Source organism: Euleptes europaea, chromosome 4 (genome assembly GCF_029931775.1).
Source record: "Euleptes europaea isolate rEulEur1 chromosome 4, rEulEur1.hap1, whole genome shotgun sequence".
NCBI classification, from domain to species: domain Eukaryota; kingdom Metazoa; phylum Chordata; class Lepidosauria; order Squamata; family Sphaerodactylidae; genus Euleptes; species Euleptes europaea.
The window spans coordinates 120,905,141-120,921,482 of NC_079315.1; the positions used below are offsets into that span (position 1 = coordinate 120,905,141).

General features: G+C 47.5%; 1 protein-coding gene across 2 annotated transcripts in view; it reads right to left on the reverse strand.

Moving 5' to 3' along the window:
• Positions 1-15,579: 15,579 nt before the first annotated feature.
• FAM219A (family with sequence similarity 219 member A) overlaps positions 15,580-16,342 on the reverse strand; it is a 62,711-nt gene continuing 61,948 nt past the window's right edge. The window contains exons 5-6 of one of the 2 annotated variants that reach the window (XM_056848709.1): positions 16,075-16,129; positions 15,580-15,881 (exon numbers count right to left, since the gene is read on the reverse strand). In XM_056848709.1, the coding sequence (XP_056704687.1) occupies positions 15,726-15,881; positions 16,075-16,129 (211 nt within the window). In that variant the 3' untranslated portion in view covers positions 15,580-15,725. Of the gene's footprint in view, positions 15,885-16,074; positions 16,130-16,342 lie in introns of both variants that reach the window. The other variant, XM_056848708.1, reaches the window with a different exon arrangement.

Consider the following 16,342-nt stretch of genomic DNA (forward strand, 5'->3'; position numbering starts at 1 on the left):
CCTCTGTTCCTCTCTTGCCTTGAAAATGCTACGGGGTTGCCATAAATTAGCTGTGACTTGACAGCACTTTCCCACCACCTCAAGGCTATATTACAACAGAATGGTTTAGGAAGGTGCTTTTTTGAAAGAATGGGATTGTGAAACTGACCACTGTATAAGGGACGAATTATCTGTCTGCTGTATTATTGTCCTGCTGCTACTGCAGTGTCTTCTACTTGATAAGGTTTTCTGCAGTGCTTAATGGAGCACACATAATATTTTATTGCTTGGCTTCAGATTTCTGTAATCCTACTCCGGTTGCATTGTTTATTAGAGGTCACATCCTACAGGTTGCATTGATTTCTGCCTGGAGTGAGAAAGACCGTAAAAGAAATGAAGCGAGGATTGCCTGCCGCTCCTTGGAACCGGCCACGGAAAATTTGCAAAGCGCTCCCTCTCGTGAACGAATGCATTATTGCAGCATTAAAAAACAACAACCCCAAACTCCATAGCTTTGGGGAAGTTCTGACTTGTCTGTTGCAGAACCAGTGCACATTTCAGGAAAATTCTGGGGCATATTCTTTGCTCTCACAAGTTACAAGCCAGGCCTGCTGGACCCTGATATGGATTGAAAATGTACCCTAAAACACCCCCTATTCCTCATTTGCACACAAGAGGTGGTCAAAGTCTGTCTTCCGTGGAAATATGACCATATATTCCGACGACCCAATTGAGGGATGCCCGATCAGCTTCTAGGGGGGATCCCAGGGTTCCCTGGAGCAGTGTTTGAAATCCACTTCACTGTACATTTAGGGGGCAATGAGGCACCCCCCTGGTTGGGGAGGGGGCATGGCTCAATCAGAGCATCTCCATGGCATGCAGATGGTCCCAGGTTCAATCCTCAGTGTCTCCAGTTAAAAGGACCAGGCTGTAGGTGATTGGAAAGACCTCTGCCCGACACACACACACACACACACACACACACACACACACACACACACACACACAACTGCATTCCTTTCTGGCTGCATGTGAAGCACTAGGGGTTCCTCTTCAGCCATTCTTTTGACAGAGCAAGGCAAAGTCTGGGAAGCAGCTAAACTAACCTCTAATCTAGACCCTAATCTGGAGAACCAGTTTTGATTCCCCACTCCTCTGCATGAGCGGCAGATGCTAATCTGGTGAAGCAGGTTGGTTTTCCCACTCCTCCACATGAGGCCAGCTGGAAGACCGTGGGCTAGTTACAGTTCTCTCTGAACTTTCTCAGCTCCACCTACCTCACAAGATGTGGCGAGGGGGAAAGGAAGGCGATTGTGAGCCGGTTTGATTCTTCCTTAAGTGGCAGAGAAAGTCGGCATATAAAAACCAACTCTTCTCCTCCTCCTTCTTTTCCTCCAAGACAACCCCATTACCACGGGCCCTTTCTCGGGCAACTGTTGCAGTTGCTGCATCAGAGGAGGAAAACTCGGCCTTGAGAATCTGTGTCTGTTGCCTTTCTTCATGAGGGTCATGCAGTGGGAAGGAGTGAAGAGTTTGGCCACACCGAGCCAGGACAGGGCAGCTTTCTGGGCAGGCAGGGACAACTGGTTTCTCCCAGCCTGAAAACCTCCCCCCCCCCCCCATCAACAGAAATATGCCAGTGATGTGGAAAGAATAGCCTGGACAGTGAGAGGAATGATTGAAGAGACTGGAGGCCCTAAACACTTTTCATAGAATCACAGAGTTGGAAGGTGCCATACAGGTCATCTAGTCCCACCCCCTGCTTAATGCAGGATCAGCCAAAAGCAGGGGTCCTCAAACTTTTTAAACAGGGGGCCAGTTCACTGTCCCTTAAACACTGTTGGGGGCCGGACTATAGTTTGAAAAAAATATGAACAAATTCCTATTCACACTGCACATATTTTATTTGTAGTGCACAAAAAATAAGAGAAACAATGCAATATTTAAAATGAAGAACGATTTTAATCAACATAAACTTATAATATTTCAATGGGAAGTATGGGCCTGCTTTTGGCTAATGAGACGGTCAATATCCGGTTCCATATTTGTCACTGTAGTCGTAGCGAGTGATGCAAATGTTCATCAGTTAGTCTGGATCTGGTTGGAGATTTCAGATGTTTCATTTGGGAAAAAGTCTGTTCACAGATATAGGTGCTGCCAAAGATGGTTGCAATTTTGAGTGAATGGTTCCTGAGTTTAAGATATGTCTCAGAGGGGAGAGATGAATAGAAATTAGTAAGGCTGCTTGATTTGAATGCTTCTTTCAGAGAGTCACAATTCTGTAGTTCGGCCAATTCCATTTGGTAAATTGGATCAACATTTTCAATGTCAACAGAAAATGGGTTCCGGAAAAGCTGTATGTCCTGTTCATAGAGATGACGCTCTTTAAATCTAATTTGAAAATCCTTTTGTAACATTTCTAGTAAATCCACACATGTTTTGTTTGGGAATGCAACTGCTGGTTTTTCTGCTAAGAGGTTTTGAGTTGTGGGGAGATGGCAGAAGTTTTCCTCCTTCACTTGTTTAGTGAGGAGGTCTAATTTTACTTTAAATGCTTTCACATGTGAATGCATATCACAGATGAGCTTCCCCTTTCCTTGAAGTTGAACACTGAAACTGTTGAGTAGCTCTGTTATATCTGTCAGAAAGGCAAGGTGCCATTTCCATTCTGCATCTTTGAGCTCTGGTACTTCTTTGTTTTTTGAAAGCATAAAAGCAGAAACCTGTGGAAGTAAATTATAAAATCGTTTCAAAACTCTCCCTCGACTCAGCCAACGGACTTCTGTGTGGTACAGAATATCTTCATAGGCAACATTTAGCTCAGACAGAAATTTCTGAAACTGTCTGTGGTTTAGTGCATGAACTCTAATGAAGTTAACACAAGATACCACAATTTTCATGACAGAGTTCAACTTCAGTGATTTACAACACAGTGCTTGTTGGTGGATGAGGCAGTGTATGGCTATTGGATGTGAATAGTTGTGTTTGTCCATGTCTTTGTTAATGCATGTAACCACTCCTTTCATAGACCCCACCATGCTAGGAGCACCATCAGTTGTCACACTGGCTAGTTTTGCCCAGACCAGCTCCAAATCATTCACAGTTTGGCAAACGTTTTCACAGATATCCTCTCCTGTTGTTGTTCCTTTGATGCTTTTCAGTGCAGCAAGCTCCTCTGTGACTTCGAAATAATCATTTGTCCCACGAATGAAAATTAGAAGTTGTGTTCTTTGAATACCCTGCACTCAGAGTCAATTTTTCTTTTTTTTGACATAATGATTTCCTAGGGATTGAAAATTGCTATTAGTAAAATACCAATAAATACACAGCTACAGCTACAAAAACAATATACCAGCAATAATGACTAAACTAAAATAAAAAATGTCAGCACTCAGCAATAGTGCAAATGATTAGTGCTTAGCAGTGACGTAAATGGTCAGTGCTCAGCAGTAACGCACAAGCTCACTCACTAGCAAACACACACATACACAAGCTCACTCACTAGCAAATACATACACAAGCCCACTCACTAGCAGGCACACACACAAACTCTTTAACTAACAGGCATTTATACTATTAAAGGTGCAGGTGTCCCCTACACCACGCTCACCTCTGCAGCGTAACAAATATATAGTTAGTATTTTGCTCTGGCTGGCTTTTTTATTGCCCGGGTTTTATAGCGCCAGGATTGCAAAACCTGCCTACAATGCTACACACGCACATACTCTCATGCCTGCAAAGTTGTCGTTAGCGATAATCATCCCCCTGGGAATTGGAAGTACGAACCGCACAGATTTTGTCACATCTGGCGAAGCCTTGAATCTAATAGTGAGGACTGGGTATTAAATATGTGCTGTGCAGAGAAGGGACCGTTCATTCATACTTTTTTTTTTGCAGGAGGGTGGCTGTGGCTAATGTTGAGTTGGCGGGGCTCTCCTGTCCTCGCGGCTTGTCTCTCTTCCCTCCCGTGTGTAGGGAGCTGGGAGGAAGTGACCGGTCGTCACTTCCTCCCAGCATTACCTTATGGCTGCAATTTTTTAAAGGGGCCGGGTTCAGGACCCTGACAGGGCGGATCCTGCCCGCGGGCCATAGTTTGAGGACCCCTGGCCTAGAGCATCCCTGGCAAGTGCTTGTCCAGCCTCTGCTTAAAGATGGCCAGTGAGGGGGAGCTCACCACCTCCCTAGGTAGCCGATTCCACTGTCGAATAACTCTTACTGTAAAAAATTTCCCCTAATATCCAGCCGGCCTTTCCACCTGCAATTTAAACCCATTATTGCGAGTCTACCCTCTGCTGCCACCAGGAAAAGCTCCCTGTCCTCTTCTAAGTGACAGCCCTTCAAATACTTAGGGAGCAATTGTGTCCCCCCTCAACCTCCTCTTCTCCAGATGAAACATTCCCAACTCCCTCAGCCTTTCCTCATAGGGCTCGGTCTCCAGACCCCATATCATCCTTTTCACTCTCCTCTGCACCCGCTTGATTCTGTCTACATCCTGTAAGCTGTAAGCACAGATTTTTCTCTTTTGTCAACTCTAGATAATTTTCTCCTCTAGAGGGGAGGGGAATATATGAAAGGAGGAGACATTCAAAGGTGGTTTGCCCTTGCCTTCCTCCAGTCACATCGCTGGTATTCCTTGGCAGTTGCCCATCGAAACATTACCCAGGGCCAACCCTGCTTAGCTTCTGAGATCTGACAAGATCAGGCTATCCTGGGGCTATCCTGGTCAGGGTTCAGTTCAGATAGTGTGAAGGAAATGAAAGGTCAATTTTGGTAGTGATAAGCCTCACTTATGGAACAGAAATGGAAGAGGGTACGTCCTACAGCACTGTGTTGTAGGGTGGGACTGCGGAAGAGGCGGCAGTTGAGAAAACAGTGGGCCCAGACTGGCAGTGGGGTGTGGAGAGCAAGAGAGACAGGAGGGTGTGTTTGGGGTTGGTGGGAAGTGTTGTCAAGTAGCAGGTGATTTATGGTGACTCCACAGGGTTTTCAAGGCAAGAGACATTCAGAGGCCATTTATGCAGGATCAATTTTGATGCTTGCTCAAAGCTCTTTTTTAAATGCAACCTTTAAAATGCCTGATGCAAAAGGAGAAATTCCACCCCCCACTCGCCTGCTCCTTTGTTCCTTCCATTAGCCACCGCCATTTGCATAGCTAACACACAGATGTGATTTTGCATGTTTGGTGGAGCAAACACAAAAGGTCGCATTAAAGGGGCTCTTAAGAAATGCGAAGCTGGTATGTGCTGGCTTTGCAGTCACTTCCTGAATGACGGTTCAGCGTGAAAAACTAAAAAAAATATATGCCGGCCACTTCAGCCTGGAACCAAGCATAAATGGCCAGAGATGGTTTGGCATTGCCTCCTCTGCACAGCAACCCTGGATGTCCTTGGGCGTCTCCCACTGAAGTACTAATTAGGGCTGACCCTGATTAGCTTCTGCGGTCTGATGGGATCAGGCTATCCTGGCCCATCCAGGTCAGGGGAAAGTGCCATCCAATTTCAGCGAACCTATGGTGACCTCGTAGGGCAAGAGATGTTCAGAGATGGTTTACCATTGCCTGCTTCTGCGTAGTGACCCTGGGCTTCCTTGGTAGTTCTTGTAGGTTGTCTGGGCTGCATGACCATGGTCTTGGTATTTTCTTTCCTGACGTTTCGCCAGCAGCTGTGGCAGGCATCTTCAGAAGAGTAACACTGAGAGACACTGTCCTTCAGTGTTACTCCTCTGAAGATGCCTGCCACAGCTGCTGGCAAAACGTCAGGAAAGAAAATACCAAGACCACGGTCACACAGCCCGGATAACCTACAAGAACTGATGAACTCTGACCATGAAAGCCTTCGACAATATTTCCTTGGTAGTCTCCCATCCAAATGCTAACCAGGGCTGACCCTGTTTAATGTCCGAGATCTGACAAGATTGGGCTATCCTGGCCCATCCAGGTCAGGCCAAGGTGTGTGCACCACTGATAAAAAAAGAATGTGTTCATAAGGCAGATTTTTACCATATGTGGTGGGAGTGTATTAGAGCTACAGTTTATTGGAAAAAAGTGATAAATATAATATCTAAAGGTCTGGAAATAGAAATACCCATGAATTCAGAAATAATCTTGTTAAACTGTTTACCAACTATGAATAAGAAACATCTTGATGTATTCCTCCATATGGTAACATTAGCAAGGATACATTTTGCCAGATGCTGGAAAGGAGCAAACTCTCCAAACTTAAATAGCTGGTTCAACGAAGTAAGGGAGGTCTCTGTGTTGATTAAATTAACTTACTATCAAAATAACAAAAACATAGAGGAATTAGATGGAATATGGAATCCCACAAAATCCAGAAAGGAGAACATGCTTAAAAGTCTAGATTCTGTTGGTGATGGTTCATAAAGACAGTGATTATTTAGAAAGTTATATGTTTTATAGGTTTTATAAGTACTGGTCGATGTTTGTTTGGAAATAAATTTGTTTTTAATGCTGTATTATTGTTAATCTTAATAATTTTTTAAAAAAGAAAAAAAGGGATGTGTAGAGGTAACCAGGGGTGAACCTCAGGACTTGACTCAGAATCAGACCAGATCTTCGAGGACACACAAGGCTTCAGAGACAGATTTCATATGTATGCTTTTTTAATATTAATTGTTACACTACACACAACCAGTAACAATGATAAATACTGCAATGGAAATGTTAAAAAAATATTATACATGTTTCATGTCTTCCAGAAACCACATTTTAAAAATAAATTAATGCATAAACCTGATGGTAAATAAAAAAAACACACAAAAAAAACACCAAACAGATCTGTTTAAGGCAGTATTCTACACGATGGGAACAGAAGCATTGTGCTACATTGTTTGGATCAGGAAAGCAAAAGTTTTTAAAAAAACGTTTGCTAGGAAGATGGGAGTTGACACATCAGGGTGTGGGCGTAAACTAAAACCAGAGAATCCCCACCCCCAAGACTAAGTTAAAAGGACTCTATTGCAACAACGCCCCCCCCGCAAAGAATTTCCTACCAGAGGCAAGCCCCCCCAAACTCCATTTAGATGCAGTGACTGAATTCAGCCCAAACCATCTTACATTTAACAGCTTCCTCACATGCAAGATTCGGGCACTGAACGGGGAATTTAAAAACCTGGCTCAAAATCAAAACAGACGCCAAGTGTTCTTCCACTGCACCGTTCCCCCCCCCCCTTTTCAAAGCCTATACCACCTGCTCAAGGAATCCCCCCCCTTTCTGTCCTGGGAAGCAAAGCTCTTGAAGAATTGGAAGGGTGTTTCCAGCCACAGCGGGGAGCCGGCAATGAACACACCTCCCCTGAATTCATTCGCAGGATTCTGCTTTCTCTGCAGAACACACCGTTTTTTCCGCAACAGAGTCTGCAGACAGACAAACAATCATGGCACATTTCCCCCTGTGAGGACAATGAGAAAGCTGTGCGCCCATCCGCCCTATCACATGAGTAATATGTACTGATGCAGCCCTGGTAACTATGCCTTATTTCTGGGTGGGAAAGGGAGGGGGGCTGAGCAGATATTTAGTTCAAACCCGCCCATACAAAAAACAAAGAGCAGTGCCCACTCTGCCAGCATCTTCTGTGGGTGGGACTCCTTGGGACCCCCCTTCCTTTAACTGCACTCTGAGGTGTGGGGAGGGGGGCCCCAGGGGGCAGACAGCAATGGGGTGGGCCTCAGTAATCCCTAATAAGGTGCATGTTGGCCCAGCCTGGAAAAAGAGCTCAGACTTCAGAAAGAATGCCCACTCTGTCTCTGGAAGATGCTGACAGAGGAAGATGGTTACGACGTGGGTCTGAAGGAGCTAAAATCTGCGAGGGGGGTGAGGATTGGGAGGGGGCGAAGTGACCGCGTCTCATGGTGGCCGACACTGCTGCCTGCAGCTTAGTTGCCCCGGGCCATTCAGGACCAGGGCTGGCCCAAATGCCCAAACCCACCAGCCACAGTGTTTTTAGGGGTGCCCACGAGGCGGTGCTGCGCGTGAGCCTCTAAAGGTGCCCCAGGAGCACAGCCAGGAACCCAGCAGGGCATCTTCTGAGGGGCGTGCTGGGCAGGCCCTGGTTGCCTGAGCAGCAGGGAGACAGAGGCGAGGACAGAGCTGACAAGGAGAACTGGCTCGGTACAACGGACTTAGGAAGTTCCGTTACTAGCTCATACGGGGAAAGAAAAAGAGAAAAGAAATCAAGGTGTGAAAGACGGATGCGTGCAGTTTAAACAAGCCTTGCGATTCTAGAACTAACCACTGGACACGGATATCAAAGGTTACCTGCGACAACTAAATTACACCTTTACAGCTTCTGCTGCTTCCCCCAGTCTGCTTGTTCTATATTCAGAAGCAGTTTGGGAAGCCGCAGGACTCCGACGTAGCAGTCCAGGTCTCCCCCACCCCCAGTGCATGAGCCAGTCGACTCCGATCTTCCCTGCGCAAAGTACAGTTCAGTCACGACACTGGATAACACCACATGCAAGACGGCTCCTCTTTTCAGAACCGCTCCCAGGCCAAAGAGCGCCAGAGGCGCCTATCCTTCCGCAGGAGGAGTGGAAGCAGCTGGGCAACACTCAGGACTGAGTCCACGCCCTCCTGCCAAGCCCGTTCTCCGTGCAGGAAGCCAGATGCTCCACGTGAACCGATGCCAGAGGGAAACCACACAGCGCAGCACATCATGGGTCCCCCTCTGGAACTGCCACCCATGGCCCGAATATGGATTAAAATTCCCCTTAAGGAAGGGATGCCAGACCCCCCCCCCAGCATCGCATGAAAGCAAGCAAAACCGGTTTGCTCGACAGATTGCTAGAAGCTTCAAGCAAATTTTAAGTTGCACAAGCTCAGGTGCGACAGCTGCAAACGCCTGTGCACAAAGCCACTGGGAGACGGTGCTCAGATACAAACTACGCCCCACCCCCAAACACACACAGCGGGGGCCAGCTTCCTCCGCTGGCTCAGGATGGTGTTCAGTTTTCAGCCATCAGCACATGCTGCCAGATACCCACGACTGCAGGGGCTGCTTTCGGGTGCCCGGGAAAGAGCACGGGATGGTGAAGCATGCTGTCCCATCGTCCTGTTAAAAGTGACCTTACAACAGCAGTGCACGCTGCAGTGAGGAGGGGAAAGTGACCCCTGCCCAAAGGAAACTGCTACCTGATAGAGGAAGAACAGCCTGGGACAAGGGAAGTTGTTTTGTCACTGCTGCTGATAATGGAGCTCTAGTTACTACATCAAGACCAGGTAAGGTGAGAAGCGTTCCTTACCCCCAGAGGGAGTTGTCCTGGGGCGCATCATGCTCAGACCACTGGCTGGAATAGACCTGTGCCAAGCCAAGAAACGGAAAGCCTGCGCTACGATTTCATGTTCCCCTCCAAGAAAAGTTTGAAGAGCTGACAGACAAAAACAAGCCTTGCTAAAAGCTTAGATGACATTCTACAACGCTAAAAGCTGAAGGCGGCCCTCTCCCGCGCCACTGCTAATCGATCCTGCATTTGGGACGGCCCCAAATGTTAGTCAGAACGAGCCCTGTCCCCTCCCAGAGTCCTCTGCTTCCGGGTAAACAGACTGAGTGCTTTTTTGCATCTTCCCCTGCCACTGAGGTTTGCCCTTTCCACGTGTGCATTTGTTGATCAGACGCCTTTCTTGGGATGCCGCCCTTGAAACCGACAGGCTTTAAGGCAAGGAGCAGAGACCTCGACCGTCTCCACCAGGTTACTTTAACGACATACTAGGAGGCTGGCGAGAAGCTCCAAAATGGAAGGATGAAAAAAGCCAAACAAACAAATCTTTGCTAAATTTCAAGAGCGGGAAGCTGATAAAAGCGACAGTTGTGCTTTTCATGAGGAGCCCAAGATCAGAACAGAAGCACTAAAGTGCTCTGGAAGTTAACTTATGGCAGTCTGAGAAGCCTCTGAAGATGGAAAATTAAGAAGGCTCCTGATTTTGGGGTGAACCCAGGCAAATCCTTTCACAAGCCACCCGAAGAGCCTGGGATTTCGTTTCCGAGAACCACCCTGTCTAGGCTGATGCCTCTTCCCAAACATGAATTATAATGAGCTGCGCTGTAATTTTTGTCTCCCTTGATGTCAGGCGACTTGGATCACCATTTGTTACTATGGAAACGGCTGCATCACGGCCAAGCATCCATCAGCTACAGACAACTTCAAATACCAGGCTCCCCTTTTCTCTTCAAGACACTGCTGGAAACACCATCCCAACTTTTCACACAGACACACACTTTTGGGATTGAGAGAGGGGAAAAAACCCACTGGGGAATGACCACTGGGGAATGGCCAATGTAAAACGTGGGCAAGCAATGTGTAGCCCCCAAAGTAGCCACCATCCCATCTGGAATGAGACTGGGGCTCAACAGAAAAACTGCAGACAGCAGAAAGTAAGTCAGCGTTGTGACCAAATCCAAGGTTCACCAGCCGCCACACCCGCTTGCCTTCCAGCTTGCCACCCCCTGCAAGAGACCCTTCCCAGAAGCTGGGCAGTTGCAAACCCACAGCCATGCAAGGCAGGCAGGAGAGGCGGCTTCACAAACTAAAGGGTTAATCACTTGCAGCTGATCCATGCGTCCATCCAATCCCGAATTTGACAAAACCCCACAGAAACAAGGGATTCCCAAGTGAATGCAACATACTATTCTTGGTGAAATGGAGTCACCTGGGCATTCATTTTCCACTCCTGTTGCATATAAGAAGCTTTTAGCAAAATGTACCCGCTATTAAGACGTAAAATGAGGCCAAATCACTGACAAAGTAAGAAGGACCTGTGGAGGCAATCACTGCAAGAGAATGCACCTTTGTAAATGATTTATCTCCTTCTGTGGCCTTTGGGTAGGCTAAATGAAATAACTTCAGGGACACTAGACCTTGGGATGGTCACAGGCAAAGTGGTGGTACCAAGAGAAAGAATGAACAGGAGGCCCCAAAAGGGACCCGTTTATACCAAGAGCCCACACGCAACATGGCACGCTCCACTTTTTACGAAGAGTAGCTATATTTCCACAAAGAAAAAGATGGAAAAGATTCGTATAATGGCTTAGAACAGGATCTAGAAATGGAAGGGAATTAGAGTGCACAGAAGAGGGAAAATAGCTGAGCTGTCCAGAGGTGCGGCTGCTCTGCTCCTTCCCAGGGCTAGATGCTCTTTTGCTGAATTGCCTTTTAGTTGTACGGGCTCCGGAGGTTGTGCAGCAGGACATTGCAGGGCTCACACTTCCCAAGCATACGACAACAGCCACTAACCTCTCACTCGCTGCCAGCTGATGAGCGGCACAAAAGCATTTCTGCCAAGAGCGGCAACCTGCCTCATCTCTCAGTCTCCACACGACGACTCTCTGGCGTGGTATTCGATCAATGTTGTGTGTGTGTGTGTGTGTGTGTGGGAAATGGGCTGTGTGGCTGCAGTATTTTCAAAAAAGGAACGGCTCCTTTCACACTGGTATTGGTCCCATCTTATCAGCCACACCATGCCGGCTGAGGGCTGAAGATACTCTGCCTATGCGTCTCTGCTGCTTTCCTTAAGGTCACAGTAAAGGAAGGAGATACCACTCAAGCCGGCCTCTAGTTATGCATCCCAGCTAGAGGAGTTTCCTACTTTAAGAAACATCTTTGCCTTACTGGATTGAGGAATCAGCCCTATGGAGATCTCCTCTTCCCTTTCTGCCAAGAGACCTGGCCTTGTCCTCCCTTCCAACTTCCTCCCCAGCAAAAACAAGTTTGGTGTCACAGGCAGGGGAGTACCAGCATCACAGATGTGGAAAAGGCTCACTGGATGACGAGTCACTAGAAGCCGATTCTCTCTTTGGCAACAAAGACAGAGGAGTGGAATCAGTTCCACAGAGGAGTGGAATCAGTTCCACGTAGCCTGAGCTTTTAAGTAATCACTATCGGCTTCCCTATTTTTGCAGCCAAGGTTAGATAAAAGACGGAAAAGGAGGGAAAGGCCCATCAGATGGATCCCAGCTCCATTTGCATGCAAAATGCAGACCTAGCAGGAGGGCTTGCAGCAGGAGGGCCTACCAGCTACAAAGGCTGCGGATTGGATCGACAAGCAGGAATGCAAAACACAACCCAGGCAAGCACAGACTTCCACTCCTGCGGGGGGCGGGGGAAGGAGACAGGATCCAGATGCCTGACAGGTGGACAGGTGCCTACACCAAGCTGCATGGGCCGCCATGTCTTCCAGATCTCCCCTCCGTGGCACATAGCCAGGGATCTGAGTTAAAGTGAGGATGGTGGCTTGCCATCCGTGGAAAAGCAATGACTAACGGGAGCTTGCAGACTAGCAATCTTTTGCAGGATTTACGCTAGTGAGATTTTGCACACTGTTCTTAGGCAAGACTAGACGGGCTTTTCCTTCCCATTTGGAGGGGCCGCAAACGCAAGCCTAAGCGACCTCACGATTGGAAAATTCAATCTAGAACACAAGCCCTTTTCTTCCCAGAACAGCCTCTCACTTACGCAGAGAATCACCTCGGAGGAAGCCCCTTTCTTTCCAAGCTGTCATTGAGACGATGGCTTCGCCTTCTTCCCAGTCTTCCCCAAGGAAGCAGAATTGCCAGGGATATCTGCCCCCTTCCTGCGCCTTTCCCCACCCCCATATTTACCCAACCTCAACAACTATAAAACAGCGTCGCAGAGTCCGGGAGTTGCCAAGAACACCCCTACAATCCATGGATGTGGCTTTTCTCACGTTAAGATACTAAAAACTGAAAAGCAAATGCTCAGAACCAAAGACCTGTGGGCTCTGGAAGGGGTGGCAAGCCCTGTATTTTAAATGGCTTCCCAACCACAATCTGAACTTCATTTTTTTTTACAATGTGGCAACTGTTAAAGGGCCAATTTTACGTATTTTGTTTCTGAGGCACCTACTTGAGACGTTTTACGTTGTCTGCCTAAAAACGGAACATGGGAATGCACACATATGTGTGGCAACAAAGTGCCTCATACAGGTATGCTCAACAGAGAGCCAGGACAGACTGAAGCCCATGATCATCAGACACTCGGGGGAAATCCTGGACTTGCTTGTGCATAATGCGCGAGATGGCACCAAGGAATGCCGATGGGGCAGAGCTGCTAAGCCATATTCCATCTTCCCAATGGCTGCACTGCATTCTTCACCCTCCTTCCCCAAACCTCAAAGCCATCCCCTCCTTATATAACAAAATAGACACAAAGCCCAGGAGCAAGGAGAAGCCAAAAGACTTTTTCCTCCCATTTTATGTCTCTGCACCAATCTCGGCAAAATAATAATAATAATAAAAAATTAAGGTGCCACCACCAGAGACTTTGGTGAAGGAGAGGAGGCCGAACCTGCAGTCCCTCTTACGCTGGCGGAATGTACATGTCAGGAAGGGCGGCTGATTGGTCAGCTAGTGCGAAGATGTGTGGAATTCTCTCCTTTTAAGTCCTTGCAGAGGTTTGCAAAAAGGGTAACTCCAAAGCACAGGCTTCCCCCCGCCCCAACCATCAAAAAGGAAATCTCACAGATACTCGCATAAGCAACACAAATGAGGGGAAACCTGGGACTGTCTGCAAATTCACTTGCAGTGTGCGCAAATGTAAAACATAGACTATTTAATCTGTCAGTGGAAATTCTTAAAAGGGATAAAGATGCTTTTTACAAATCATCCTAGCCCTGAGAATTATTTCCAATCCGGTAATTTGACTCCCCATTCACAGATTATTACAAGGTTTGGTCTTTGTGGGGTTTCTATCCTTCATTTACAGGTTGTTTTTAACCAGGCTCGAGCGCTCCTCACTTCACCCTGTGCTTGCTAGAACGGGGCACCCAAGTTCATGATGCCACTTATTTCCAAAAATGTTGATCTGACTGTTCTGTTTTCCATGGTGGGAAAGCCCTTCGTACTGATTCTGAAGCAAGGGACGGAGGCCGTCCACACAGTATTGCTCCAGAAACCCCCTGGGGCCACTCACCGTGGTGATACAAGGCTGATTTGCAATGCATGCTGGGACATGCAGTCTCCATAGGCCGTAATGCTATTGGTTGAGAGGCTGCTTACTTTTTGTGTTTGTAAAGAGGAGGGCCGTTTGATCTGGTGATGATTCACAAGCATGACTGGAACGTGACATGGTGAAAGAGGGGACCTTCTTAGGGCAGGGAGCATGGCGTGAAGAGAGAGAAGAGCAAATTATTCTGTTAAGTGTGAATGGCAGGCAGGTCTGAGGCTCAACCAATAAAAAGGGACACAAATCATATTATTTTAATCTTTTTTAAAAAGAATTTGTTGGGTTACTTGAATAAACTTTCAACCATTTTTTGCAATTTAAAACTAGGATCACGTGTTTGCCACTGCCGGGAATCTAAGAGCGCCACACTTCTGGTTCAATTCTGCGCAGGCCAGCCTGGTAAATAAGTGAGCCGTGAGCAAAAAAAAGCTCAACACAAGCAAAATAATGCTGGGCAGAGGCAAGACCTATCCATTTTCTCTCTGTGAGACGCCATTATCACCGGCAGCACAACTAACCGGGAGGAGAACTTTGCTCACTCACAGCTCCATGTCAGCAGCGGGCTAATGACGCCAGACAGTGGAACGGGCACTGAATTTTGCAGCACAGTGGCTTCCTCCTTGGGGAAGCAGCTCCATCTCACGGGAGATCAAATACAGGAACTTAGGACTGGAAACAGGACTCCTGGGGGGGAAAAAGCTAAGAATGAAATCCAGCCATTTGGGGATGAATGAGTGGAGCTCTAACTTCCTGAACCCTCTTTTTTGAAGACACAGAGCCCCTAGCGGAAACACGACAGCTCCTGGGGCCACTGGGATAGAAGGCCCCACGCAGGCCAAGGCCGTGGTGAGGAGAGAAGCCGGGGAGACAGCTCTTGTGCTCTTTGGAGCTAAATGCGGGCGGGTGACCTCCAAGGCAGCTGCAGAGCATCCCTTCTCTTGGCACTAAAGCATCACGGGTACAGAATTTTCATTTTCGTCAGAGACATACGAATGTTCCTCATCGGCTCCCATTTGTGGGAACCAGACTGCGCTTTTTGATCCTGGTAGACGTCGAGTGGTTTTTGCGATCTTAAGACAGGCAAGGTGTCTGCGATGCAAACAATAAGACTCAACATTTTTTTTGATAGGTTGCTCTCTTATTAGATTACGCACAGTGTTTTATTCTATTTCACACTGTTTAGCACGAAGAGCGTTGTAAATACCACTTGCCTTTCATCTGCATGCAGCCTGTAATTTTTTTAATTTTTTTAAAACCATGAATTCGTCTTGGCCTTATCAAGGATCCCGTACTTAATTCCTGCTCCCTCCTCCCTGGCCGGGGCCAGTCTGCGTCAGTACAGAAGCAATGGTTTCTCCAGAATGAATTGCATCCTGACAGTCCCTTTCCCGAGCCAGCCAGAGACCTTGCCTCTCAGCTCCCGCGACTGGAATAAAGCGTGACTGGCAGAGCTCACAGAAGCCACCTCAACCCATTCCCACCCCAGATTCCATCCATGAACCTCGCAACACCTGTCCAGGTCAAGAGGGATCCAGATCGGCCTTCCAGACCAGAGACACGCACCTGGCGCTTCAGAGTTTGCTCATGCGCAATTCAAATAAAAATGAGGAGGAGGATCATAAAATGAATCTTTCGTTTTGTATGTTTTTGGTTTCTCCTGGCTCCATTAACACAAAGAGGCGCACGTCCTACCATAGGAGGAAGCAATGGCTGTTAAGTTTTACAGTTATAGCGGAAAGCGCCGACCGCCCCCTTCCCTGGCTTTCCTCGTTTACTGAATGTGGCAGGCAGTGGAGGAGGTGGCTTGACAGCACATGCAAGTGGGGTTGACCGACTTCGGGGGAATCAGGTCGAGGTCCTCGTCGTCTGGGATCTCGTCTAATCGATACCCGTCCTTTAGCAGTTGAATATTCAAGTCCTGGTTGATCTGCTGCAGACAAAGAGTCAACGAGTCAAATGACTGGCAATCCAGCCTCACCCCAGTTCAAAATGCATTTGGTTATCAATAATAAACCCATCTCTCCCTGGTTTCAGAGAGGGATTCTAGACAGAAGGAGGGCACACTTAGCATGCAGGACACATCGTGTTAAGCAGGATGAGTTGAAGGAACTGGAACTCACCTCCGCTGAGGAATATCCCGAGGAGGAATATCTGGACATATCGAAGTCATCATCACTGCAGAGAAAGACGAAGCCCAATGAGAAAAGGGAGACCCCATGAACAAGACACACCCTCTTTAGCACAGAGAGCAGGTCTGTACATCATTCCTCATCAGGATTCAGAGTGAAGAGCCCTACTGGATTAGGCCAAGTGCCCATGTTGTCCATCATCCCGTTCCCACCCAGACACCTAAAGGGAAAGCAACATGCAGGGCCCTCATACTTCTCT